Source organism: Euleptes europaea, chromosome 6, assembly GCF_029931775.1.
Source record: "Euleptes europaea isolate rEulEur1 chromosome 6, rEulEur1.hap1, whole genome shotgun sequence".
In the NCBI taxonomy this organism is placed as follows: domain Eukaryota; kingdom Metazoa; phylum Chordata; class Lepidosauria; order Squamata; family Sphaerodactylidae; genus Euleptes; species Euleptes europaea.
The window spans coordinates 98,224,213-98,251,947 of NC_079317.1; the positions used below are offsets into that span (position 1 = coordinate 98,224,213).

The following is a 27,735-nucleotide window of genomic DNA, read 5'->3' on the forward strand; positions in this document are numbered from 1 at the left end:
GGGGCGGCCTCACCATTACAAGTAAAGTGGGCAACGCACCCGAAACCTCTTTTTCGCCCCCCTCCTTTCCCTCTACCGGGGTTGGCAGCCCTCGTGGGCCAGGCAGCTTTTGTGTTCATCAGTGCTAGGCAGCAGCAAGAGCCCTGGGGCCCACGAGTTGCCATTGCCCGCTATCCCCGCCTATAAGGGGGTGCGATGTTCTGGGGTGAGGGCAGAAGGGAGGATGAGGCGGATGTGCAACTGTTTCCCATCCCCTGCAGTAATGGGCCTTTCCCAGTGGTCACGGAGTGAGGGTGTTGGGGTGAACAACAGCTCTCCAACACTCACAGGTCTATGTATCCCCAACTATAACTCGCACCCTTCTGTTTCAGAGGAGCTCAACCCCCCGCCCCTTGAAAGGATGGCAAGCAGGACCCACCAGCGAGCGCTGGCATTTACAGCAGCACCAGGCAGGAAGTGGAGGGCCCAATGTTGCAACGGCGAAGCCTGAGGGGGTGGGGTCAGTGCTGCTAATGCCCCAGACCCCACCCCCAAAGGCTCCCAACTGGACTGGTTGAACATCCCAGAGGATCCCTCATGCGCCCATCAGGGAGCCTTTGGCGTCCTTCTGCAGCCATGCATGCTGTATTTTCTCAACAGTCTGCTGTGGGAAGCCATCCAACAGGTGAAGCTTTGCATGCGGCTGGCAACCTTTCACTCCACCCACAGGCTCACCCGCTTAACCAGCCTTCATTCATAATGGATCTGGCCCTGTCATACACCTAAGTTGCAGAAGTTAGTGGAATGTGAAGCTCCCGCCAGACCCAGAAGTGGATTCAGAGCCTTGATGCTCCCATGCCCGTTCCCCCCCCAATAAAGCTTTGACAACCATGTGTGTGCATCTCTGATAGGGCAGGGTTTGGGGAGCGGAGGGACTTCAGTGGGGGGATCATGTCACTTCCGAAGTGGCCAGTGTCTCCAGAGGAACCAATCCCTGTCACCTGGAGATCACTTGTGATAGTGGAAGCTCTCCAGCCACCCCCTGGGGGATGGCAACCTGACCTCATCCTCAGTACATAGCCTTCTGAGCTAGGTGGACCCACCTCACTGTCATTGGGGCCTGGAGAGCCTCCGTGAGGGGCTTGAGCCCACCTTACGGGGCGAGTGCTGAGGGGAGTCTCACTCAGCCACCGAGGCGATGGCCTCTGGGCAACTTGGGGCTTTTCTCAGAGTGGCACAGGGTGTCACTGAGGGGCAGAAGCATGCAGAGGGGGAGTGCACCCCAGCCCTCCCCCAGCCTCTGCTCCAGTTCTTTGGGGCCGGGGTGGGGTGGGGTTGGGGACAGCTTCCATCCTACTTGGCCTAGCTCTGCCCCTCCCCATTGCTCCCTCCGGCTTGCCTGACTGCTGGGTCCCTGGCTCTGCCCACTCCACCCTGGCACAGTGGCACTGGCGCCTGACTCCTGCTGCCATACTGGAGCTGGCTGCCATGCATCAAAATGCTTAGGAGGTGGCTCGGTTGTGCTGTTGCTGCGCCATCCCTGGGTGCCGCGCAACTACCCCCCTTAAGATTGAGCTGTAAGTCTCCAACCCTTTCTGTTGTGGAGATATAAGAGGAACGGCATATATCTCCATAATGGAAGAGGCTAGATCAGTGGTTCTCAACCTGGGGCCATATGGCCCCCCAGGGGGCCCCAGGATATTCCAAGGGGGCCACAGGTGAAAATTGCGTAAATGGGGGGCCACAGAGGGAAGTGAGAAGTGAACAAAACAGAGAAGTGACCGAGAGAAGAAAGCAGACAAAAAAAACAGAGAAGTGAAGAAAATAGAAAACAGAGAAATAGAGGGAACAGAGAAGTGACCATGCTTCCCAGTGGATAGATCGCCATGCGCACTCTGTGGCAACATCGCTTCCGCTTCCTTCTCCCTCCCACTTCCGCACTCCACCGCTGCGCGCACCCAGCTGTCCTCATCTCGTCTGTCACGGGCAAGGTGCGTGGCTGCAGCAGTGGCAGTGTTTGTGGGGTGCTGTTTCTTCTAGCATGGAGATGAAGTGATTGACAAAGATTCACTGCTTGGTCGTGGCTGGCACAGCAATTTAAGATCCCGAAGCAGGCCCAGTAAATGAAGTCGGCAAATCTGTTTGGGGACTCTGCCAGAACTGATTTTGTACGTGCAATTATGTTTTGCTGTTGTAGAAGAACGGCCACAGTTTAAATCTCTCCCCACTTCTATTTCTTTTTCTCTTTAGAATAACATTGCATTGAGACTTATGCGAGACCTTCCTTGGGAAGACACTGATGCTCTGATCCCAGTAAGTTACATCCATCCCAGGTTGGAGTTCTTCAATAGCCTGGGGGAAGACTGCTGTCGTCTAGGATGATAGTAATATGAAGGGCCAAACCAAGGGCTCCAACCCTGCTGTATCCTAAACCATGTATGTTTAGGGCATCATACTTTGTTTCCCAGTCCTTACACCAATAATGGATTACTACCCTGACAGACTCTATGGCATCCTATCCCCACTGAGTTCCCTCCTCGCCCCAAACTTTGCCCTCCCCATTAGTTCTGCCAACATCCAGGTGGTAAACAAACAAATAAACAAAAACAGCTTCAAACTGCAAAACAGTACAAGTTTGTATTAACAACACATAAACATGCACCATACATATGGTACACCAAACATGGACAATGTCCAACCAAGTAAATACTATATACAATTAAAGCCACCGCAGGGAATATCTACAATCCTGGGCTTGAGAGCATCTTTTTTTCTCCAAGAGGTAAGGTAATAAGTCAGTTCTACAGAAGTCCGGTTCACTTTCTGTTTCAGCTTATCCCAGCCTTCCTCAGGGGCTCACTAAATATAAGGCAAAAATAAACATGCAGTACAGGATGGCATAAATCAAGAATCAACAAAGTCATATATACAATCATATACTCACACGCTAGCTGTATTCACACTGCTTATGCGTTGGCAAATTAAAGATGCTAAAGCCCCATTTTTTAAGGGCTTTAGTCACATGACAATGTAAGTAACTACAGCTGTTAGAAAATTAAAGTTACAGGTGCATTATTGTATTAAAGTCACAAAATACCATATTACAAAAAGCATGCCAAGTCTAGTGCAGTATTTAATCCTTTTGGGTACAATGTGTCAAAAAAATGTATGTATTTAGATTCTTGACGTTGCAAAATTAGATCAATGTTTGCTTTCTCATATTTATGTGTGCTGGTATAACGCCACAGCACAAAAAATGACAGATCTTCATCAGAATGATTTCTCTCCAGGAAATGAGAAGTTAAGGGAGCCTCTAAAACCTTATTTCTTAACCTAGACCTATGTTCGCTGATGCGATATTTAATAGGTCTGTAGGTTTTTCCAATGTACCAAAATTTACATGCACACATAATACAGTAAATAAGGTTACGTGAGTCACAATTGTTAAAGCTGCGGATAGAGAAATCCTTTCCTGTGACAGGGTTGGTAATATCTTTTACTGTCAGCATAAACCTACAACTCTGACAGGAGCCGCATTTAAAGTTGCCATTTGGTAGATGAGAGCCAGTAATTTTAATTTGCTAATTAATTCCCAGCTTGCTAATTTTTGTGTGCCTATAACTTCCAGGTGGTGGCTGGAGATCTCCCGCGATGACAACTGATCTCCAGCCAATAGAGATCAGTTCCCCTGGAGGAAATGGCCACTTTGGCCATTGGGCTCTATGGCATTGAAGTCCCTCCCCTCTCCAAACCCTGCCCTCCTCAGGCTCCACCTCCCAAATCTCTAGGTATTTCCCAACCCGGAGCTTGCAAGCCTGCTCCCCATACTGCACTCCTAAATCTCCAGGAATTTCCCAACAAAGAGTTTGCAACGCTACTAGTACCAGCACACTTACAGATGTGGCCGAATGAAGAGGCAGATTCTTGAAGAGTAGAATGGATTGTACCAATTTAGGCCACAGGTGGGGATCCCATTGATGAAACCTCTTTTGCATAATAAAAAATAAAACAGTCTTGAAAGTTGAAAATGAGCACAGAAACGAAGAGGCCGGGACAGAACCTTTCTGCTGGCTATTTTGTTTGTTTTGTTGACATCCAGGAAGGTTTATTTTCCACGCTTCAACACGTGTGTCCCACCCCTGCCTGCCCCCTGCAGTGGTACTGTCAATTCCACCACCACATTCTGTTGCTTTGTCTATTGGGCTTCAGCTGGTCGTGGTTACCTTCCTCCAAGCTGGAGTAGGGTGTGGGGAGGCAGCAAACTTGGCAGCTATGAAACTTGTTGGAGACAGGAAGCAAAAAGTAGGTGTGGGATCTGTTGAAACAGATGTTATCATGTATCTTCACCATGAGCACATTTACTAGCAAGAAACACCCACCTATTTAATATAAAGTGTTTCTGTGTCAATTAATCTAGGATTACAGTGTCAGTTTTGTAAAATGTTAGTATTATTTATTAACAAAAACACAGTACTGAGCCATACAAGACATAGAGTACAAATTACATGGCTACAGGGCAACATCTAAGGTTACATGAAAATAAAAGTTTTGTGTCGTACTATAATCCTTCTTTGAGATAAGCAGTTCACAGATAACCTCCTGGCAAGGAGTCAAAACTCCTTCTCCACTCTGTAATCTTTCTCTTCTCCACTCTGTGATCTCTCTCTCAAAGGAAAATCCTTGTTAATTAAATCTGTAAATTGTCTTCTCAGAATATACAGATAAACAATGGGTTGCCGGCTCTTGCCCTGTTTTGAAGTACCTTCATCAGAATAATTCTTATTTATCCATAGTAATAAATGTCAATGCATAGTCATCATTCGAATAAATAATCTTCCTCTTCCTCTATATTTAAGGTGATTCCAGGTCAGTCTGTCTTTCAGGTACTGGCCAAGTTGACCTGCTTAGCTTTAGCAGTCTAGTAATCCTCCATTACCGAACACGACACTTCTTCTCCTCTTCCCTCTCCCCTTAGCCTCCATGGGTTATAACTAGGGTTTCTAGCTCAGGGCTGGGAAATTACTGGAGATTTGGGAGGTATAGCCTGGGGAGGGCGGAGTTTGAAGAAACTTGAGCAGAGTATAATGCCATAGACTCTGCCCTCCAAAGCAGCCATTTTTCCCAGGGGATCTCTGTCTGATCCCCTAGATCTGGATATCAGTTTTAATTCTAGGGGATCTCCAGGCCCACCTGGAGGTTGGTAACACTATTTATAATGAGGATGGTGAATGTCAAGAGGCCTACTCTGACTAGAGCAGAATAGTGGATGGCCCTTTTGACGCTCTCCCATATTGAACACAGGTGAAGTTAATAAGAAGCAGGGATCGTGAATCAATCCATATCTACCCAACCCCATTAAAATAGAGACATCACTGCAAAACAATCCATGCATTTATTTAACAGTATGGGAAACGGAGTTCTGAAAGCTAGTCAGACAAATGGGATGGCCAGTTCTCTTGGCATAATAAAGCTTCTGTGCCACTGAAAGCGGGACTGACAGACTGCAGAATCACAGGTAGAGCTGTCCCTACCACTGCATACTCATAACAGGTACCATTATGGTGGTCCATCAATTGTATGTTGTTCAACTTGCAGTGGCGCAGTAGCCAGACTAGGACAAGAGAGCTGACAACCACACCGCAGAGCAGCTAGATGCGTGCTGGTCCATGCAAGTGTTGAGCAAGAGTGTCGGCACTGCACTGTGAATGGACTCCATCCTTGCCTCTGCACAAGGTGCTCTTCCAATTCTTCTTCCTTTCCTTTTGGGGGTTTCCTTGGGGAGAGTTGCATTGAAACACTGTCTACAGTATTTGTTTGAACTGTTCTATGAGGCTCTGATCCTGCAAGGCAAAGAGCATCGCGAGTGCGTAGTCAACAGTAACTGTGGCTGGTAGTTAAAAAACAACAACTGGTCCCATGGGAAATGGAGATGATTGTGGTCTCTCTGATGAAAAAAATGGCTTGGTCAAAAAAAGCCAGGGATGAGGAAACAAGGATTCCATTCTTGGACACTTTCTTGGGACTAAATTCAGCTTTCAGATTTAAACAACTCCCAAAGCCCAACAACTCTCATTTATTTAAAAGAGCTACCTCTCTACATGTTCAGGATGACCTACAACTGCTAATAACGTATAAAAATTTAAAAGCAAAATCACCTTGTTTCCACAAGAAATCACCAGCTGCAAATTAACCCTTATGAAGTTTCCACTTCTAGTCAGATAGCTTCTAGGAAGACTGGGGGATTTAGATTAGGTTACATGGAATCTATTCTCCTTCTTGCTGTCTTTCTCTCCCCAGAGATGCTTGCAGAGTTAATTTTTAAAGTGTACCCATAAAATAGTTTGCCTGTACACTTAAAAATGCAACACGTGTTTGCAACAAATGCAGGCTTTCAAGTACATGTATTAAATGTGTTGACTCGTCTGGAAACTGAACGGGCCCCAACTCCCAGTCAAGGATGGGCTTGGTGACAAGGTTTGCTGTTGCATGGAAGTAACCACTTGTGCTACAGCTCTTGCGCAAGAGGAAATGCAAGAAGAAGACTGTGTGAGCTGCTTGTTCTAAGTCAAACTTGTTGTATCCCGACATGCATTTCTGGTTGTGTAAGATTTCGTGCGCCCTGACCTGGATGGCCCAGGCTAGCCTGATCTCGTCAGATCTCAGAAGCTAAGCAGGGTCAGCCCTGGTTAGTATTTGGATGGGAGACCACCAAGGAATACCAGGGTTGCTGTGCAGAGGAAGGCACTGGCAAACCACCTCTGTTAGTCTCTTGCCATGAAAACCCCAAAAAAGGGGTCACTATAAGTCAGCTGCGACTTGACAGCACTTTACACAACTCAAGATTTTGCACAACCAGTTGCTGGGCACTATAGTATAAAAGGAGGAAAGCGCTAAGTGTTGCACAAGATGCGCCAACTCTGTTTAAGCTTCTTATCGCTGGATCCAAACCATTGTGTGGATACTGTGTATAGGCCTGTCACGGACAGAAGGGGGAATAGCAGCTTTTGCCCATGATAGACTGAAATGTATGACATAGATGAGTCTGACAGGGGGAGTCTGAGACAGGAGGGCTGCCACTAACGTTTCACCTGACAAGCATACTAAGGCAGAAATTCAGCATGGCTTGAGATGGAAAGAATCGCTAAGATCATGCTTGCAAAGGAGAGATTCTTATTGTGACACTTTTGATTCAGCTGGTTGTTTTCTTTGGCCAGATGCCGAGCAAATGGGATTTTGTCCTAGTATGTGACGATCACAAATCTTCCAGTAAAAAGAGGCGCAAGGAAGAAGAGTTTTTAGAAGAACTGCATAAGAAAGGATTCATTATCAAGGTGAGAGAGGTATTTCAACAAGTATTGTTTTTTTTATAATATACATACATACATACATACATATATATATATATGTGTGTGTGTGTGTGTGTGTGTTGGCTTAAAATAAAGCCTTAAAATCACATAAAACAACAGCCGTATTGGTATCTCTGTATAGCTGGTACAGGTTCTTGGCTATGACCGTTTGGGCTTTCTCAGCAGTGGCGTTTTCAGTTGAGGAATGAGCTCCTCGCAGAGATTAACCTTATGCCTAATCTTTTAAGTTTTAGGCGCCAGATGAAAATAGTTTTCTTTATTTAGTTTCTGTTTGTATTATGCTTTTTGGACAGCTCTTGGCAGAAGCTGCTTTCTTGCCTTTTTAATTCCCTGATAAATTTGATTTCTGTGTATTTACGTTACTGTTTTTTTCCATATTGTTACGTTTCAAACATGTTTTGAAGTATTTCAGCGTGTGTATTGATTTCTATTTAGAGCATACATTATGGGAAAGTAGCCACTAAATGACATAAATACAATAGCTTGTAACTTTTAAGTATTAATATGTCTCCTGTGGATATACATTCCATGTGTCTGACAGTGAGCTCTGACTCATGAAAGCTTATGCTGGAATAAATGTTAGTCTTTAAGGTACACTGGACTCCTGTTTTGTTCTGTAGCAACAGACTCACACAGCTAAATAAGCACCTCCAGAACTAGGTGATTGAGCCAAGAGATGCGCAGACCTGCTTCTTAGCAAGGGGTTGATGAGAATGGCTTGTTTTCATAGTTGGAGGGGCATATAGTTGAGGGCAGCAGTGGTATACAGCAAATCTATCAGCTGGCCTGGATCTTGAGCCCCCCTCCCACATTATGCACTATTAGATCATCTGGTCTTTTTGGCTGACTCCATACCAGCCCGGTTAGCCAGTGTGCGTTTGCTCCCAGTGCCGGAACTGGCAGCTGTATTTAGTACTGTTAGAACCTGCCCACTGCTGCTTTTTTAGCACCATTTATTGTTTTAAGTTAGTTTTACTCTTTGTGTTTATTTAGTGTATTTTAAATTGTTGCTACCTGCCCAGAGACCTGCTCTGCAGGGAGCGGGTGGGCTACAAATATAAGTATAAATAAATAAAATTTGGTTGAGGGGCCATCAGTATGCTGATGACATTCAGTTCTACTTCTGCATTTCATTAAAGGTAGATGGTGTGGTGAATGTTGGGGGAAATTCTGCTTCCCCCTCTCCCTGTTCTTTGTGATGGGACTTCTCTGCCTGCGTACTTACCAAAGCAGAGCCCAGAGAATTCGATAGGAAAACAGACCTTTCACACAGGATACTCTTAAGCATCCCACCAAGCATATAACAGTAAAACATGCAGTTTATTGAACTTACAAGAGGATATAGGGCAAAGAAAGAGGCAAATACTTGACTAAATATATATGACAGAATTTAACAAGCCCACATACAATTTGACAACAGAGCGCTCTGGGTCATTCCAAAGAAGAGACAGAGTGGTCTCTCCCTGGGAAGGACAAAGGGCTGGGCAGTTTGACCACCCTTTTATAGGCTAAAACGTGAGGAGGGGGTCCCACACGGACACCTCCTTTCAAATTCTTAAGGAGATCAAAATCAGGGCTAATTTTCTTTGGAAATATCCTGTTCCCAAAATAAGTCGCTCAGTTCCAGAGTCTCTGACACTGTTCGTCAGCCTGGGTACATAAACAAATCCCCCCTCAATCTATGCAGATAATTTGTTGCCGGTCCAAATGATCCTTCTATCCTTGAACATAATTTCAGGCACCTAATGTGCTTTGGTTATTCAACTCCTAAAAATGCAATCTCCTGTGACCCTCTAAGGTCAGGAGCCTAGTGGAAAAGCTGGGGTCAGCTACAGGCCTATCCCTTGAAAGCCATAGTCAGGCTTTCTAAGCTCTAGGCTATAATATTAAAGTAGAAATGTGGTTCTTCTTAAGCCAAACTATATATTTAATATAAAAATTCTCACCACAGTGAACAGGTATCTGGATGTAGTAATATCTTGTAGACCTGGGGGTGGTGGTGGCGGAGTGGGGCTTGTTCTGGATGGAGTTACATTCCCTCTAAAAAGTCCAGGTTCACAGGCTGGGAGTGTTTTCCGATCCAGTCTTATCTTTGGATCCCTCGCAGTGCAATCACATCCAACTCTACACTTTCTTGAAAAGGAATCTCCTTAGGGCTCTCCACGCTCTGGTGCCTTCAGGGTTAGAGGACTGTACAGCGCTGCCTTTTGGAAAACCCAGCTGATCTAACAGCTGCAGCAACGCCGACAGGGATACACCGGGGTTTATGTGATCGCGTACTGCAAGATTTGCATCGGCTTCCAGTGTGTTTGTGGGCCCAAGTCACTAAGGTCTTCCTCTTTTGGCTTCCTTCACCATCTGAAGTGAAGTGCGTAGGGGATGGTGAGCGTCCTCTTTCAGACATGGTGCCCTCTCTTTGGACCACCTTTCTCCTGTCATTTCTGTATTTAGGATATTTCTATGCCATCTCTTCAGAGTCCTGCTTGAGGCAGCTTACAATTAAAACCATGTTACAATATTAACAACAAACCACTGATCAAGCTTCTATGAGGCTTGCCTGACACTTTTTATTATTGGTGTTCAGGTACCCAGTGAAGAACAGTCCTGTTTGCTGATTGTCTCCCTGCTGTGTCTGTGTTTGTGTAGTGGGAACTGAATGATTTGCCTGTTTGCTGTGGTTTGTGTTTTATTTTGTTAATTTTATATCGTTATTGAAATTTTTATTGGGATATACTGTTACAGCCCGTTCCTGAGCCTCAAGGACAAAAGTCCTTAGGAGGCCAGGAAAGAGCCGCGCCAGTGTTCGCGCCCCCCTGCGCTGGCACCCGTGCCACTTTTCGCCATCCTGGATGGCACGGATTCCGGTGGGGGGACCCGGACGCCATTCTCCCAGCGCTGTCGCAGCAGTGCCACCCAGGGACGCCGTCTGGGCCTTCTGCCAGCATCCAACCGGAGCAAAGCCCTGCGCTGGCGTCCTGGGGGGCGTTCCCGGGGTGTGCCGGGGGGCGGAATTGCCAGTAGGCAGCTTCCTGACCCCTTTTGCCCCAGGTACGCCGGCGGAGAGAACAGCAGCCTCGCTGTTTTCAATGGGGCACAATGCCCCATTTAAAAAATAAGCCTACGAAAGGCTTTTTAAAGACTTTCAGCGTCCGGGGGACAGCTTGGGAGGTGCCGCGGCAGCACCTCGGCCACACTGCCCCCTGCCACCGAAGGCTCAGGAATGGGCTGCCCGTGTCTTTCAACGATCTACCTGAAATGTGGGATATAAACACTTTGGATAAATAATAAAATAAGTTGCTAAGTCTTACACAGTGAGGGTAGAAACCTTAAAAGGCCTGTCCAGTCCCACTCTCAACCTGTTCCCTTTATTTTATACTCCTTATCCTCTCTAATTCTTAGACAATTAAGGACAAAAAGATATTTCATGGTCTCCGTGCCCCAAGTGCAGTTGTGCGAAAATATAACTTCCTTTTGAGTAATCCTGACTCTGAACAGGAGGGTCTGAGTGCACAGCCAGAAGAGGAACAGCAGCAGGAAATTACTTCTATAAGGTAAAACCATTTTTTAAAAATCCAAACTCTTTGATGCTTTCAGGGGCTGGTCTACATATGTCACTCACTATGCAGAAGCCACTCTAAATTGGTCCATATGACAAATGTTATAACTTCGTTTACTGTTCAGATGGAGGAGCTTGCCACATGGATGGGCCAATTTTTCCGCACCATTGCAGATGTTAGCGAAAAAAGCACAAATGTTAGAGAGAAAACGGTTTGCACTGGTGCTCTGCGCTGTAGTCTGAAATTTTGTGGTTGATGAGGCAAATTCTATCCATCAGTCCTCTTGAGCCTGGCATTGAGTTCATGAGACAGGCTGGGGAATCTTTTGGCATACTGTCTGTGTTATGGATAATAATGCCATTGACGGTGGTATATTTCTGGGCTGGTTCTCTGGGGAAGATCTGTGGTATAGTGTTTTGCAACTGCTTGTCCTACCTGATGATAGGTTTTAATAAAACTATGTTCTCGTTTGCCCTCATCTCAGTCTTACCAGCTGTACATCTGGGTGAGAATCTTCTTTATTTCCTTCCACAACAGTATTCGTTGTGTGGACGGAGGCTGCATAGTGAGTGGTTAAGAGCGGCAGACTAATCTGGTGAACCGGGTTTGTTTCCCCACTCCTACACATGAAGCCTACTGGGTGACCTTGGGCTAGTCACAGTTCACTCAGAACTCTCTCAGACCCACCTAACTCACAAGGTGCCTGTTGCGGAGGAGGAAGGGAAACCTTGCAGTAGAGAAAAGCAGGGTAAAAAACCCAACTTTTCTTTTTCTGTATAGCTTCAAAGGCTATACTGAAAATCTTTTTCTGGCATACACTTATTAATTTTGGTCTCTGGAAAAGGTAATAGAAAGCTTACATATGAATTCTAGGCTTCTTCTCTTCCACTGCCAACTAATTTTTTTATTCTTGTGTATTTTTAGGATACGTATCGTCCATTTTATCCTGCAGACCACAGAGATATCTTCAAAGCGTATGGAATGATTCTTTTTCTTTGTTGTTTCTATAATGCTATCAATGTGTCTTTCCTTTCCATCTGTTATGTGTCAGTGTGAGATTTGAGAAGCCAGGTTCTGATTTCTACACAGGACTAAACTATGTAATATGGTAAAGATCTGTGACCAGAACTCTGATATTTTAAAATGTCTACCGATAGGGTGTTTAAGTGGTCCCACCTAGATGGGAATCATAGTGTGGGGAGGATATTAATTCATCATCCTGTACCGTTTTCTTGTTTTAAATAAAAGGTAAAGGTCCCCTGTGCAAGCACCGGGTCATTCCTGACCCATGGGGTGACGTGACATCCTGACGTTTCCTAGGCAGACTTCGTTTACAGGGTGGTTTGCCAATGCCTTCCCCAGTCATCTCCCCTTTACCCCCAGCAAGCCCCCCTAAAAAAAAAACCTGTTGTTTGTGTCAATAGGAAACTGCATGTTTTCGATTGGAACAATTGGCTGCTGTGTCAGTTCGTTTTAGGAGAATTGCTTGTGGGGGAAAGCAATGCTGCGACCCCCAGTATCCAGGTCCTAATGAAGCTTGGCTCCCTAGCACTGCTTTTAAAGAGATAAGAAAGCTGATCACAGATCTTCAAAGTTTTGTCTTGCTTGTCTCTCAGACACCTGCTTTCATTTGGTATCCTGGTTTTAAAGTACCTGTGTTTAAATGGCAAGGTACACGCATGGCACAGTGACTTGTGAATGGTGCTTGTATGTGTCAGTGGCAAGTCTTCTTTTCAGTTCACTCACACACTGATGAGTGCTTAATCCTGTCCTGAGTTTCCCTTCTTGTGTGTTTCATGCAGGGAAGCATGGACATTTATATACAGCTTCAAAAAATAAACTGTGGTTTGGTTCTTAGCTGTAAAGCTCACTGAGCGCTCTTTGTCAAGTACTGTCTCTTTGTTGGATACCTGGGATATAGGGTTGCCAGGTCCCTCTTTGCCACCGGCAGGAGGTTTTGGGGTGGAGCCTGAGGAGGGTGGAGTTTGGAGGGGGGAGGGACTTCAATGCCATAGAGTCCAGCCAAAACGCCCCTTTTCTCCAGGTGATCTCTGTCGGCTGAAGATCAGTTGTAATAGCAGGAGATCTCCTGCCACTCCCTGTAGGTTGTAATCAAAAAACGGCTTGCAAGTGCTAATCAGGAGTGTGGAATTCAAAATACAGCACAAGACTATTATTTCCAAATTAAAGGAATCAAACAAAAGCAACTCTTGCTATTAAAGATATATATTGGAAACAACTCTAGAGCAAAGAAATGTATATCACAATTGGTCTGAGTCAGACCCCAACTCTTAGCATAAGGCTTTACAGTGCAAAATATATATCTTCCAATATATATCTTTAATAGCAAGAGTTGCTTTTGTTTGATTCCTTTAATTTGGAAATAATAGTCTTGTGCTGTATTTTGAATTCCACACCACCTGTAGGTTGGCAACCCTGCTGGGATATTAAAATGCCTGTTCACTAGGCAGTAGGGGTTTAATGTAAGTATTCCTCGGCCTCATGTAAAGCTGGCAGCACAGCAGCATGTGAGTTAAGTGTTCAGGATCCCCAGTCTTACATGGACAATACCTATCAATAAAAGGGATTCCTTTGTATCTTCCTTGTACGATAGCTGAGGGAAGAATGTTAAGTCTAGTGAGCATGAAAGCTCTGCGAATGACCGGTGACTCCAAATAAGACAAGTAGGAAACTGCAGCTCCATAAGCCGGAGTAATACTATGAAACATGGGGGAACAGTGTCTATTAGCTAGGAAGGTTAGGGTCTACATTTCTATAGTAGGCGTTGACGTATCAATCTAAATGCTTGCTCTTTCCCAAGCATCAAAAGAGAATCAAACGGGATACCGACAGACTTGATTTTCCTGATAATTAATTTCGACCACTGGCTCATGTAAGAATCTCCCAGCAATGCAGGAATATAGCCAGGATATTCAGTTAGAAAGTGCAGACGTAACCAGAACTTAATGGTCTGGATCCAAGCTCTGGTCTCCAAAAAACCCTGTCCCGTCTCAAGGCACAGAGCTGCAGACCCTACACAATTGGGGACTGGAGAGCTCTCTTTGGAAATTGGCACTGCTGCTGCTTGGCATGGCACACTATTTGATTTTTTTAGATGAGCTAGCGCCGTGGGGATGACCTGCTGTGTGGGTGGACTACCTGCAGTAAAAGGTGGGGTATTAGATCTGGCTCCCATTCTAGTGCTATTATAGCTATTTTCAGTCATTACATTTGGGGGTGTTCAGCCACGTGTACTGGGAGAGTGTCCTACCCACAAGCCTTTTAGGGGTTGCCAACCTGCAGGTATGGCTCGGAGTTCTCCTGGAATTAGAGTTGATGTCTGGGCTACATAGATCAGTTCCTTTGCAAGAAAAGGCAGCTTTGGAGGGCAGACTCTGTGGTTTACCATAGAGTATAGGAGAAACACAAGTCCTAGAGTGACATTACATCCCCACTGAGCTCCCTTCTCATCCAAACTCTGCCCTTCTCAGCCACCACCCCCCAAATCTCCAGGAATTTCCTAAGCTGTAGTTAGCAACCCTAGAGCCTCTCAATATGTGCTATCATCATTTCATCTCAATCAGGAGTAGACTGGGATTTGAAAAAAGCCCTGGAACAAACCAATCTGAGCAACTCCTTTGGAGCTACAAGCCAGCACTACAGTGATTCTAGGCGTGGGCAATTAGTTCACCCATTGCATTCTCCCCCAAACTGGCAGTTGTGCAAGAGGAAATAATTTGTCAGCTGACACCAACTGTCATAACTGATGGAGGGTCTGAGCCAAGCGGTCCCTACGACAGTGGCAGAATTGCTGGGGCTTGGACCTGCTTGCCTCTGGCCACTAGTGGCTCAAGGGCAGTGGCCCACTGAGGAATTTTCACATATTTTAAATGGCCAGTGCACCTCTAATCTGAATAAAGCACCACGTGAAACTGAAAAGACATGCGGTTCCCCATTGAGGTGAAATGGTGACAGGGCATATCAGGAGGATCATGGTTATCACATGCTGCCACTATGACTGAATACAAGGACTGAGAAGGGTTTCTGAAAGGCTTACTTTTTACTGCTTCATATTAGAGTAACCAAGAAGACTTAGGTGTCTATTTTTTTGTACTCTAAGAGTCACAGTTTGCACTGGGGCCTTACACTAGGCTTTTTTGTCTTTAACTTTTCTTTCTTATTCTAATATTAGAGAATTTTCAAGATTTGAAGAGGGAGAATGTCTTTGAAACAGCATTTCCACTCCATGAGGTGAGAGAGCCTGAGTGTATCCTGATAGATTTTTTTTTTTTTTGGAACAAAAATGTAGAACAAGAGAGGTAATATGAATCAACTTTATATGGCTCTAAAAGTGTTCAAATGCAGTGTGCAAATTTTCAAATTTCCTTGATGCGTTTTCTATATGGCACTTTCCATGGGCCCCATGAATTTGCATGCAGGTCATTGTCATCTTGCTAATATTTGAAAACTCACAAGAGAAGTAGGCTGTGCCACATTTCACCTTGACACAGAGGAGCTGACCCGCTTCAGGGGTCAGGTTCTCTCACAAGCATCTCTACTTTGTTATCTAAACTCTCAGGGGCCTATGTTAATAACCTGACCTGTGCAAGCTGCATAGTCTGCTTCCTGCTATCTAAGAGTGTCCCTGGTGATGGTGGTGGTGGTGGTGGAATCCATTCTCCCGCCTGGAAAATTTCCAGGACCTTTGGTTGTGAACTTTGGGGTGAAAGCAAATGAGGCACTGGGAAACTTGTTTTTTACAGCTTAATTTCAGCTGCTGAGTCCCAACTTGGATTGGGACTCAAAGGGGAGAGGAGAGGCGTTCCACCCCACATGGTTCCACTCATCAAAACTGTCCACCACCCCCACCACCCCGTTATTAGAAGAAAAAAAGATAAGGAATTAGTCTTGGGGAAAAAAGATGGGGAAAAGATGGATGCTTTCTCTTTTTTTCTTTCCACAACGAAATGTTTGCAGTAGATTCAGTGTCTAAAACCAAATCTCACAATGATTATACTGAATTAGACTCCTGGTCCATCAAAGTCAGTATTGTCTGCTCAGGCCGGAAGCAGCTCTCCAGGGTCTCAGGCAGAGGTCTTTCACATCACCTACTTAACCTTTGGCCCTGTCAATATGTTAACCAATAACATAAGGACACTGGGTAGCTGAAGCATTAGGTGGGGAGAGTCTGGACTAAATGCATGTGAGAATGCATTTGGGATAGTGGGACAAGGCTACTGAAGGAGAAGTATTACTTGATAGATGTTTGTTCAATATACTTACACATACTTGGTGGTCTGGCCTAGAGAAAGGCCTTTGGAATGTACAGCATGTCAAGAGCCTTAAGAGATGTATTCATGTTGTTATACCCAGAAAGAAAAACTGGATACATTCCTGAAGATAAATTGGAGAAGCATCCGCGGTAAACTTCTTGTTAAAGACTTAAGGTAAGGGAACAGGTGGTCCACAGAACTCTCTTGAGTTGCACAAACCTATTGTGGGAACGTTTTCATTATTTTAATTGAAGTCATATTCATGAATTCAAATTTAGACTGGGTGAAAGGATATCTTCTGTATGCCTGAATATTTATTTTTTTTGCTCTGAATGGAGCAGATGATTGGAAGTTACAAGCTTACCATAAAATGTAATAAGATGGAGGCAAGTAGCTCCAAGCAGTTGCTGGATCCTGAGCTTTATTTGTAACATTGTCCAGCTCATCAGAGGAGCCCCGTGGCGCAGAGTGGGAAGCTGCAGTACTGCAGTCCAAGCTCTGCTCACAACCTGAGTTCGATCCCAACAGAAGTTGGTTTCAGTTAGCCAGCTCAAGGTTGACTCAGCCTTCCATCCTTCTGAGGTCGGTAAAATGAGTACCCAGCTTGCTGGGGGTAAAGGGAAGATGACTGGGGAAGGCACTGGCAAACCACCCCGTAAAAACAAAGTCTGCCTAGTAAACATCGGGATGTCACGTCACCCCATGGGTCAGGAATGACCTGGTGCTTGCACAGGGGACCTTCCTTTACCTTTTTACCAGCTCATCAAACCACTAATACTCTGTTTCAGCTTGGAATCAATTGATTCTTCAGCATTTTACTAAGTTGTTATGAAGACTAAAACCCAGGTTCATCTGTAAGTGGTGTAAGCCAGAATGATCCACATTTTAATAATTTTAATTAAAGATCTAAAACTCCATAAGGTGCCTGGATTTGATTTATGTCCTTCTGAGCTTTTTAAGGCCAATCCAATGTGGTGGGAGAGAATTTTGGCTCCCATCTTTTGTAAAATAAATAATTCAGGTATTATGCCTGATTCTTGGAAGCAGGCCATAATTGTCCCAATCTATAAGAAAGGAAGCTTGTTGGTTCCTCTTATCTATCGTCCCATAAGCTTATTAGCTGTAGTGGGTAGACTTTATGCCGTGTTTTTTGTATAATAAATTATCAGCTTATTATTTGTATAATAAATTATTCATCTAGTATTCTGGGAATGGAACAAGCTGGTTTTCGTAAGGGGCAATCTCTGGACAATCATAGTTTGGTCTTATGAATATTGGTTGACAAATATACCAGAGCTGAAGGAGGTATTCTATTTGTGGCCTTTATGGATCTAAAACAAGCATTTGACTAAGTAAACAGAGAGTGTCTTTGGGAAAAATTAGGAAAAACTTCAGTTGATAGAAGGCTCTTATGGCTTATTCAGTTATTATACTCTGACTCGATGGTTCAAGTTCAAACAGGAATGCTTGGGCAGTTAACCCAAGAAATCCCCCAAAATAAGGGGGTGAGACAAGGATGTCTATTGGGTCCTCTTTTGTTTAATTTATATGTAAATGATTTGTTTTCCTCTCTAGCACCCTATTTGATACATGCCCCCACACTGGCAGGACAAACAATACCGCTGTTGTTATATGCGGACGATGGACTGCAACTTTCCTGCTCTCCAATAGGCCTCCATAAAACACTTAAGGCCTTCTCTGATTATTGTTATTGTTTGAAAGAGATACACAAAATACACAAAAATCTAAAATCATGTGTTTTTTCTAAAGTCAGAATGATCCCTGTTTATAGCTGCAATGTTAGTGGAAGTCAACCTGCTCAGACAATTCAGTTATTTGGGTATTACATTCCAGGCTAATTTAAACTGGAAATTACATCTTTAAAATATTAAATTCAAATTGAAAGTTTCTAGCAATGCCTTGGTTCATTTTTTCTATTCTAGAGGTGGGGATTATTACAGCTTTTAATGCTGACTCCCCAATTACTGTATGGTATTGAAGTCTTGATAGATGTGGTTGATGAAGGCATCGGTCAATCACTAATGCAATTTCTCCATTCCATTATGGGGATGCCAAACTGTGTGTCTGGGTTAGCCCTTAGAGCGGAATTGGGCCAGAAATCCTTGGAGGCTTTCGTGGCAAAGAACCTTTCTATTATACCATAAGACACTTGTGTGTAAAGAGGGGTTTATGAGCCTTATTGGAAAAGATCAATCGGCATTCTCTTGGGAAAAGGTTATTGTAAATAGATTGCAGCAGCTGGGTTTTAACCCTAATGAGGCGTTCGAGATGAATGTAATTAAATCTAGGACGACATCTCTTGGTTTTAGTAGAGGGCGCGGCGAGTTTACTGTGTGGCTACTTATGGTTTAATCACTTCTAACTCCATTCCACAATATGTCTTCCATTTAACGGTATATCACTATAGAAGAGCGTATATGTTGGCTAGGCTGAATGCTTTCCCGTGTAGGGTTACTGAAGGGCGCTTTGCAGGCATTCCCTATTCAGACAGAAGCTGCGTATGTGGGGATGGCCATATAGAGACCTTGGAACATATTTTGCTGTATGACTGTCTTTGGGATGATCTGTATTGCTGTCTTTGGGATGTATAAAAATATTTATACATTTTATCTCCCCCCACAAAGCTTAATTCAATGGTTGTTATTTGGTACCAATAAAAGTACCACATTATTAGTGGCTACATTTTTGCGGGTGGTAACTAAATGTAAAAAGGGTTAATTTTGGGGATTATATTAGTGTGATGCTGCTTGTGGCCTTTTGGCTGTTTAAGCAATATCATTTAAGCAAGTAAGTGGTTTAAGCCAAAATGATCCATAAAGGTAGCCATGTTAGTCTCTGTGTGTTAAGTGCCGTCAAGTCGCTTCCTACTCATGGTGTCCCTATGAATCAATGTCCTCCAAAATTTCCTATCTTTGACAGCCTTGCTCAAGTCTTGCAAATTGAGGGCTGTGGCTTCCTTTATAGAGTCAATCCATCTCTTGTTGGGTCTTCCTCCTTTCCTGCTGCCCTCAACTTTTCCTAGCATGACTGTCTTTTCTAGTGATTCTTGCCTTCTCATAATGTGACCAAAATACGATAGCCTCAGTTTAGTCATTTTAGCTTCTAGGGTCAGTTCAGGCTTGATTTGATCTATAACCCACTGATTTGTTTTTTTGGCAGTCCACGGTATCCGTAACACTCTCCTCCAACAGCACATTTCAAAGGAGTCTACTTTCTTCCTGTCAGCTTTCTTCATTGTCCGGCTTTCACACCCATACATAGTAATAGAGAATACGATGGCATGAATTAACTTAATCTTGGCGGCCAGAGACACATCCTTACACTGTTAGTCAACTGTAGCAAAACGAAACAGAAGTCCACTGGCACCTTAAAGACTAACATCATTTATTCCAGCATGAGCTTTTGTGACTTAGAGCTCACTTCCTCAGATCCAATGGAAAAAACTTTCCATTGGATCTGGGGAAGTGAGCTGTAACTCAAGAAAGCTCATGCTGGAATAAACACTGTTAGTGTTTAAGGAGCCACTAGACTTCTTTTTTTGCAGCCCAGAGTGAGTATATGCCAGCATGTGAGGGTTAAGTATCAAACAACTAATCCATCCAGTCCATTATAGCTTTGGAACATGGTGTAACAGCAGGTAGTGTTGAAAACACATTACATAGTATAGTTTCCAACTCTATAGCCGGGGTGTTGAAATAAGTTTCAAGGGTGATCTGTGGCGGATAAGCTTCTGTGTTTGCCTTTCAGGATGTATTTTGGGGAGAAAGTCGCTCTCTATTTTGCCTGGCTACACTGGTACACTTACGTCTTACTCATAGCTGCAGTGCCAGGCATTATTCTTGTCATATATGGATTCATATCCTTCAATTCCAGTCAGGTCAGGTGAGTAGACCTAAAAAGATAATCTAGTGAGTTTTTTGCAAGTCATCAGAGTATACAGACATGTACGAGCATTTACCTGTCTTCATGCCATATTCCTCCAGATAGCCATTTCTGGCTTCTTCTACATGAACTGTTTCTGCATGGAACCTTTTTAATGTTTAGATGCGAATGATTTGCAGGATTGTAGGTTCTGCTTGTGATGTTGTGGCAGGATTGTTTTACCAAGCCAATCTGATTGCAGTCCCTACCTGAACGGGCAATAGTAGCATAGTAGACTTGAAGGTCTGCTGACCCTCTCTTCCCCCAACAGAACTCTTATGTAGACTGGCAATCATAATAAGTGATTCTTGGATATTGGGCCCAGTCATGTTGCTGTATAAATGACTTGGCACAATATCCACAAATCTTAGAATTACAGAGTTGTAAGGGACCACCAGGGTCATCTAGTCCAGTCCCCTGCACAATGCAGGAAATTCACAACTACCTCCCCCCATACCCCCAGCGACCCCTACTCCATGCCCAGAGGTTGGCCAAGATGCCCTCCCTCTCATCATCTGCCTAAGGTCATAGAACGAGTATAGTTGACAGATGGCCATCTAGCCTCTGCTTTAAAACCTCCAGGGAAGAAGAGTTTACCACCTCCCGAGGAAGCCTGTTCCACCGAGGAACCGCTCTAACTGTTAGAAAATTCTTCCTGATGTCTAGACGGAAACTCTTTTGATATAATTTCAACCCATTGGTTCTGGTCCGACCTTCTGGGGCAACAGAAAACAACTTGGCACCATCCTCTATATGACAGCCCTTCAAGTACTTGAAGATGGTTACCATATCATCAGTTATTATGACTGTGGCATCAGTTATTATGATTATCAGTCTTCATTTGAGTTGTTTTTTTTTTTTGAGGGGGAGGAGAATCAGCAGACCTTCAGGAACAGCACAGGGGAGGCAAAGTGGGGGGTCTGCAGTGGGGGGGATTACAGGAGTCACTGCCCTTTCTTTCCAATACTGAAGTTCTGGTGGGGGGGGGCTGTGGCTCAGTGGTAGAGCATCTGCTTGGCATGTAGAAGGTCCCAGGTTCAATCCCCGGAATCTCCAGTTAAAGGGACTAGACAGGTAGGTGATGTGGAAGACCCCTGCCTGAGACCCTGGAGAGCTGCCGCCTGTCTGAGTAGACAATACTGACTTTGATGGACCAAGAGTCTGATTCAGTATAAGGCAGCTTCATGTCTTCATGTGTCCACTTAGTCTTTGGAATGGGATGGTTGGATAGCTAGGAGTACCATGGGCAGGATGGATCTTCTGTTAGCTCCACCTTGCCTTGCTTGTGTGGACCTGGTTGAGTTAGTTGAATGGGATTGGTACTGGGGTGAGGGATTCTTCCAGGCTCGCCTTACAATCTTGCCTCATTTTGCTGTCTTTCCTGCTCTAGCCAAGAGATCTGTGCAGCCAAGACTACTATCATGTGTCCACTCTGTGACCAGAAGTGCCCATTTTGGCCACTGTCAGACACTTGCACTTATGCCAAGGTAAGAGTGCCCTGCATGAACGGAATACAATTCTGCCCTTGTACTGTTATGACTCCAGCACAATCCACCCCGAGGGAAACAAAATATTCGCTTCTACTTATGGTTACATTGTAGAAATTAAAATGAATTGTTATCCATTTAAGGAAATGCTGCAGAGGCATTGTGAGTGTAGAAATCTCCACACTTTGCTTTTTGTCTTTTTATTACCCCATTCATCATGTTCTGAGTTTCAGAAGAAAGTTGTTTGCAAATTGTCTGACATGCCATTACCTGTGACTAGGGTTGCCAGCTCTGGGTTGGGAAATACCTGGAGATTTTGGGGGTGGAGCCTGAAGAGGGCAGGATTTGGGAAGGGGAGGGACTTCAGTGCCATAGAGTCCAATTGCCCAAGTGGCCATTTTTCCTAGGGAAACTGATCTCTGTTGCCTGGAGGTCAGTTGTAATACTGGGAGATCTCCAGCCTCTGTGTGGAGGTTGGCAACCCTATCTGCGACCTCCCTTTTGGTTTTAGAGACCCCCCTGTTGCTGTGAGACTGTTCACCTGAGTTGCGTTTTTTTGCGTTTTTTCTTCTTTCCTTCCCAATTAGCTCACCCATTTGTTTGACAATGAAGGGACAGTGCTCTTTGCAATATTCATGGCTCTTTGGGGTAAGTTTCTGCATGGGTTGATCTACAGTCTGTTTTGGATTTGATGAGACAGCCCCTCACTTCTACCCAGGGAATTTCTCTCCCCCTCCCCTTGGAATCTTTTATTCCCTTTGTAAAATCTAGGGAATCTGATAGGGAAACTTGAAATTTGTGCTGATTAAAAAACACACACTCTAGACCTCTACCTCCACATCAGAGAATGATGTATGTTTACAAAAGACTGAAACTGGTATTTGTAAGAATGGAATTGGAAAGGACAAGTGAGATTATATCCAAAGATTCTTGCTAGGAAACCAATTAGCTAAATGACAAAGATTTGTATGCCCTGTAGCTGTCAGTCTCACATCATTGATGAACTGTCCTTGAAGTCTGCTTAGTAGCTTACTACAGATGAATGCAGCAGCTCATTCGTTTATGCTCTGACCACATTGTACCTTTGCTGAACTAGTTTAACTCAAGGATTACAAATATAATGGAACCTGGCCTGAGCGCCACTGAACTGCATGCAAACCTCAGCATCGATCCAGCCAACTGTGTGTTTGCAACCAAGAATAAATCACATGTGAGAGCAGGTAGAGAGGCATTACTCTTGAAAACAAAGTGCTGGGGGATGCTGTGCAGCACCTCCATAGATCTAAATTTGTGTGTGTGTTTTCTAATTAGGCTTCTTAAAATTTCCTATGATTAAAGAACCCCTGTTCTCTATGAGGGCCTTAAAATATATCCTGACCTCCTTTTCATTAGAATGGCCAGCAATGTGTACGGAAATCAATTGTTACATCTAAATGATGTATCTTGTTCATACCCAGACTCCCTCTGCTTCATCCATGCTATAAAATGGATTGACGTATTTAGTGTCATTGGCTGGAGGATCTCTAAAAGGGGTTGAACTGGAAGGCCTTTTGGTTTCCACTGCACATACAGGTCTCTGTACTATATAGGGTCTTTATATTTCAGCCACTGTATATTTGGAACTATGGAAGAGACAGAGAGCTAAAGTGGTCAGTGAATGGAACCTGTACTCGTGGGATGACGAGAAGGTAAGAATGACTCACCCGTTGTTGTGTGTTTTTTTCATTGACCACTATGCCATTGGTCTAATTGGAAAAACTGTTGTTACACTGATGTTTGTGGATATGCTGCTGTCATTGTGCTAGTGCTGGTGTCCTGTTTGGTATTGCAGAAAGAGTGGGGGAGCTCATATGGTTGATTTCGCCCTGTACTAGTCATGATACTGCTTGAGGACGTTGGTAGAGGCTTCAGGAATCCTCTATTCCGGTCCTGCATTGAGGCAAATATCTGTAATAGGGCTTGGCAACTAGTTATCTCTGGGGAAAAATATGGACTCTTGAGAGGTACCATCTGTCCCAAGTTGCCACTGCAGGGCCATGTATGGAAGGAGTGCCATCTGTAGACCTTGGACGGTGGGAGTGGACTGTGACCCACCCCCTTCATCCTCTCATCAGCATGGCCTTCCATTGAAGTGTGATGCTGACCAGAGCTCTCTGCCTTTAGCATGCTTCTCCCTCTGTTTCAGTAAGTTCATTCTGCAGCTCTTCACAGTGGCGGGCTTGGGTATTCTCTCTGTGCTTGAAAAAACAGAATTTCCAACACAGACAGGTCTTGTACTCACAGTTCGTGACTTATCAGGCCATTAGCTCCGTGGCAGAGCACTCTCTTTGCCTCCAGAAAGTCCCAGGGTCTATCCTTGCCATCTCTAGTTAGCAGTAACTCCAAAAGTAGAACTAGGAAAGACTTCTGCCTCAGATCTTGGAGATCCTGCCAGTCACAGTAGTTGATCTTGAGCCAGGTGGACTAATCGTCTGAGGTGGTAAGGCAGCTTCATATGGCAATATGCCTTGTCCTTTGGGCTACTGGAACTAGTTTTTATAACGGAATTACTTGAGGAAATGCCTCTCTATTCTGGTTACAGAGCTATCAACTGATTTCACAATAATTGTGCAGTTAGAACAGGGGTGGGGAACGTCAGGCCCGGGGGCTGTTTAAGGCCTGTGAAATCATTTGGTCTGGCCCTTCGTGGGTCCTGGCAGATCTCTAGCTCAGAAGGATCTAAGACTGGTGATACACCCATTCCAGCGGACAGGAACAGCCTCTATTCAAGGCAGATGTGAGTTTATTTTGCAGAGAAAAGGAACCTTTCCCCCCCTTGCAGAAGAGTGGTTAGCTATGGAGCTGCTAGGACCACCCAAGAAACTGTGTTAACCCTTTCCCACCTGGGCCATGGAGAAATGTATTCCCTCTGTACTACAAGGGGGTGGAAGTGGTGACAATGGAGGGGTTAAAGGAGGCAGGGCCAGAATATGTGTGTTGGGCGGGCGGGGGAGGGAGTTCTTAGCCAGTGTGCCCTCATTTTATCCCTGCAGGTAGAGGTAGTAGGAGCCGGCTGTAGAATCCGGCCCTGACCATGCGGAGCAGGAGCAACTCTGGCATGCGGCTGGACTGCTACGCCCGGCTGGTGCAACAGACCATCCTGTGCCACCAGGTGGGCGAGTGCGCCACTGGTTGGTTGCCTGCCTGCTTGCCTGCACGGGAGGGTGTCATCTGGGGCAGCTGCCTGCTTGGGGCTTGGTCGGCTAATTTTTAAGTTGATAATTTTGTATGGTCCACGAATGATGTTATAAATATCCAAATGGCCCTTGGCGGAAAAAAGGTTCCCCACCCCTGAGTTAGAATATCAAGGTGGACTTGTTTGTGTGTGTCACAGTTCTGTAGGAACAAACATCAAAGTGTTTTTGTCTTTTGGGAGGGGAACCAAGCTACCAGCAACAGGGGCTGACCTTCCAGGTCAGGATGCACAGGCAAATTCCAGTTAGAGTTAGCATTTTGTTGGGGGAGCTTATGGACCATCAGTTGGTCCATAAGGATCCATCAATCTGACTTGTATTTCTACTCTTTGTGTTCAGGAAGAGGTGGCCATGGAGCTCATTAGTAATCCAGACCGTGAGATCCGGAAGTACCAACACTCTTATGTGCGCACTACCGTTGTGCTCATCTTATTTGCACTTATGGTATGTGATTTCCCCCCCTTTTCCTTCTGGTACATATTTAAACTTCCTTGGACTGAGGTTAGAAAGGACATGTGCAAGGGAGCAGACTCAACAGAACATCCAATTTCCTTTCCTTGTCTTCCACAAGTTGTGGCAATAAGACTTTGACAGATACCTCCAGAATGAGACAATTAAACAGAAAACGAATGGCTAAATAAGGTCCAGCTGTCCCATTGAAAGGGGGGGGGCAATTAACAGCATTACTCTCTGCTGAAAGCCTCAAAAGGTTCATTTTGGAACCATTGCTAATTGTTGCCATCTGCACAGATATTGTCATGCCAGGAAATGACCACAAGCTGGAATAGAGTACACATTACACCTGCCATTTCTGTTCAACGAACATATGAACAATACAGACTGAATTGGTTTAATAGTCCTGAAATGGTTTAATAGTCCTTCTATTTCCCGAGGAAACCCTGGGAACCTGTAGTTTTGTAAGGAGGGGTTGCAGATTTCTAATCATTCTTAGCATCTTCATCCGTCTTCACTCATCAGGATTTTTGAGTGAGGAGGGAAGCTTTGACAGTTACAGTGAAATAAAATTAAAATACATTTGTGTCACAGACATGTCCCATAAATCTGTAGTTAAGATGGTACCTGACAATTGCCCATTCCCCCTCTGGATTTCTGCATTTGTGTCTTCCAGTATTACTGATACATTTTTGCCTTGTAGATGTGCGTGCTGATTGGTATTGCCCAAGGGATTGTTGTCTATCGGGTCATGGTGACTGTCTTATTCGCTCAGTCCAATTCTGAATTCTTTCGAGACCGAGCCACTACTATGGCAGTAGTCACAGGGGCTGTGTTGCATTACTTGTCCATCGTCATTATGAGCAAGGTATAGAGTACTGCACAGTGGGGTATCTTACATCTCTCTGTCTTATAGTTATTTTTTATAGTATGTATCTTACCACTGTTGTTTTTCTCTTGTCTCTTGCAGGTGAACCAGCGTGTTGCTGGGTTCCTCTGTGATCTGGGTAAGAGAAGCTTCATGCTATGTACATAAGTGCATCTGCTTGACATGTATTTGGACTGAGTATCAGGGATAAATAAAGTATAAGGGTGAGTGGGGATAAGAGTTGCCTATGGGCATGATCTCAGAGTCAGTCATAAGGGTGTTGGAGCAGGATTGCTTGGAGGCTTATAAGAATACGGATGGACATGCCACGTACTGCCACTAACTTGTGTGTTTGTGTTCTTGTTTCCAGAGAAGCCAAGGACATTCTCTGAACGTGAGAACAACTTCACAGTCAAAATCTTCACCCTCCAGTTCTTCACCCATTTCTCTTCTCTAATTTACGTTGCTTTCTTCCTTGGGAGGTAAAGAAACAAGTGTTAATGTGGCTTGTCACTTAAGAGTATTTAACCCAAGTTTTCCAGATACTCAGTTCCTGCCGTTTTTTCTCTGCTTCAATTGACATCTGTAAAATAGATGGAGTGATGCCTTTCCTCTTGTGGTTGTTGTAAGAACAAATCCACACACTGTAAAGCACTTTGCAAATTTTAGATAATATTTTACATTTATTAAGGATCATTAGAAGAAGAAGGTTGGTTTTATATGCCGAGTTTCTCTTATATGCTGAGTTTCTCTACCACTTAAGGCAGAATCAAACTGGCTTACAATCATCTTCCCTTCCCTTCCCCACAACAGACACCCTGTGAGGTAGGTGAGGCTGAGAGAGCATGACTTGCCCAAGGTCACTCAGCTGGCTTCGTGTGTAGGAGCGGGGAAACAAATCCAGTTCACCAGATTAGCCTCTGCTGCTCATGTGGAGGAGTGGGGAATCAAACCCGATTCTCCAGATCAGAGTCCACTGCTCCAAACCTCTGCTCTTAACCACTACACCACGCTATTGCTTTGGGGATGTAATGGATTAAACCCCAGAGTTGCTTGCCATAGCGTGTCTTTGGCAAAACTGTGGCTGCTGCATTCAAAGAACATGAGGTTGATGATTTTTCTCATTGCCTTCTTATCTTTTTATTTTGCGCTTGGTCAAGCGAGCACCTGCCTTAGTTTTCCCTATTTGGGGGATCCGCTTTGTAATTTTTCCACATCTTCATAATCACCTTCCAAATGTGAATCTAATAAAGTGAGCTCTGACTCATGAAATCTGTTGCTGGAATAAATGTTTTTAGTCTTTAAGGTGTAACTAGACTCCTGTTTAACCTTCTGAACTGGGTGTGTGTATGTGTTCCTCAGGCAAAGGATCGATGACTTATTATTTTTATTTTCTTGTTAGGATTAATGGCCATCCTGGAAATTATGTACGTGTTGCTGGCAAGTGGAGACTGGAAGAAGTAAGTTTCTTTGCCCCACTGGCTCTCCTTCCATCCAAGGCACGTTTGATTATAACGAGCAAATCTGAGTCTTATATGCATGAATGGTTGAAACATCTTGGAGCGTTGCCAATTGC

General features: G+C 44.4%; 1 protein-coding gene across 1 annotated transcript in view; it reads left to right on the top strand.

Moving 5' to 3' along the window:
• Positions 1-1,865: 1,865 nt before the first annotated feature.
• The window catches only part of ANO9 (anoctamin 9), a 42,513-nt gene continuing 16,643 nt past the window's right edge, over positions 1,866-27,735 (top strand). The window contains exons 1-16 of the mRNA XM_056851977.1: positions 1,866-1,970; positions 2,230-2,292; positions 7,194-7,310; positions 10,746-10,897; positions 11,828-11,877; positions 15,096-15,154; positions 16,277-16,350; positions 19,945-20,079; positions 21,509-21,605; positions 22,193-22,253; positions 23,211-23,293; positions 25,178-25,282; positions 25,995-26,159; positions 26,262-26,298; positions 26,530-26,641; positions 27,562-27,619. Coding sequence (XP_056707955.1) covers positions 1,866-1,970; positions 2,230-2,292; positions 7,194-7,310; positions 10,746-10,897; positions 11,828-11,877; positions 15,096-15,154; positions 16,277-16,350; positions 19,945-20,079; positions 21,509-21,605; positions 22,193-22,253; positions 23,211-23,293; positions 25,178-25,282; positions 25,995-26,159; positions 26,262-26,298; positions 26,530-26,641; positions 27,562-27,619 — 1,473 coding nt within the window. The remainder of the gene's footprint in view (positions 1,971-2,229; positions 2,293-7,193; positions 7,311-10,745; positions 10,898-11,827; positions 11,878-15,095; positions 15,155-16,276; positions 16,351-19,944; positions 20,080-21,508; positions 21,606-22,192; positions 22,254-23,210; positions 23,294-25,177; positions 25,283-25,994; positions 26,160-26,261; positions 26,299-26,529; positions 26,642-27,561; positions 27,620-27,735) is intronic.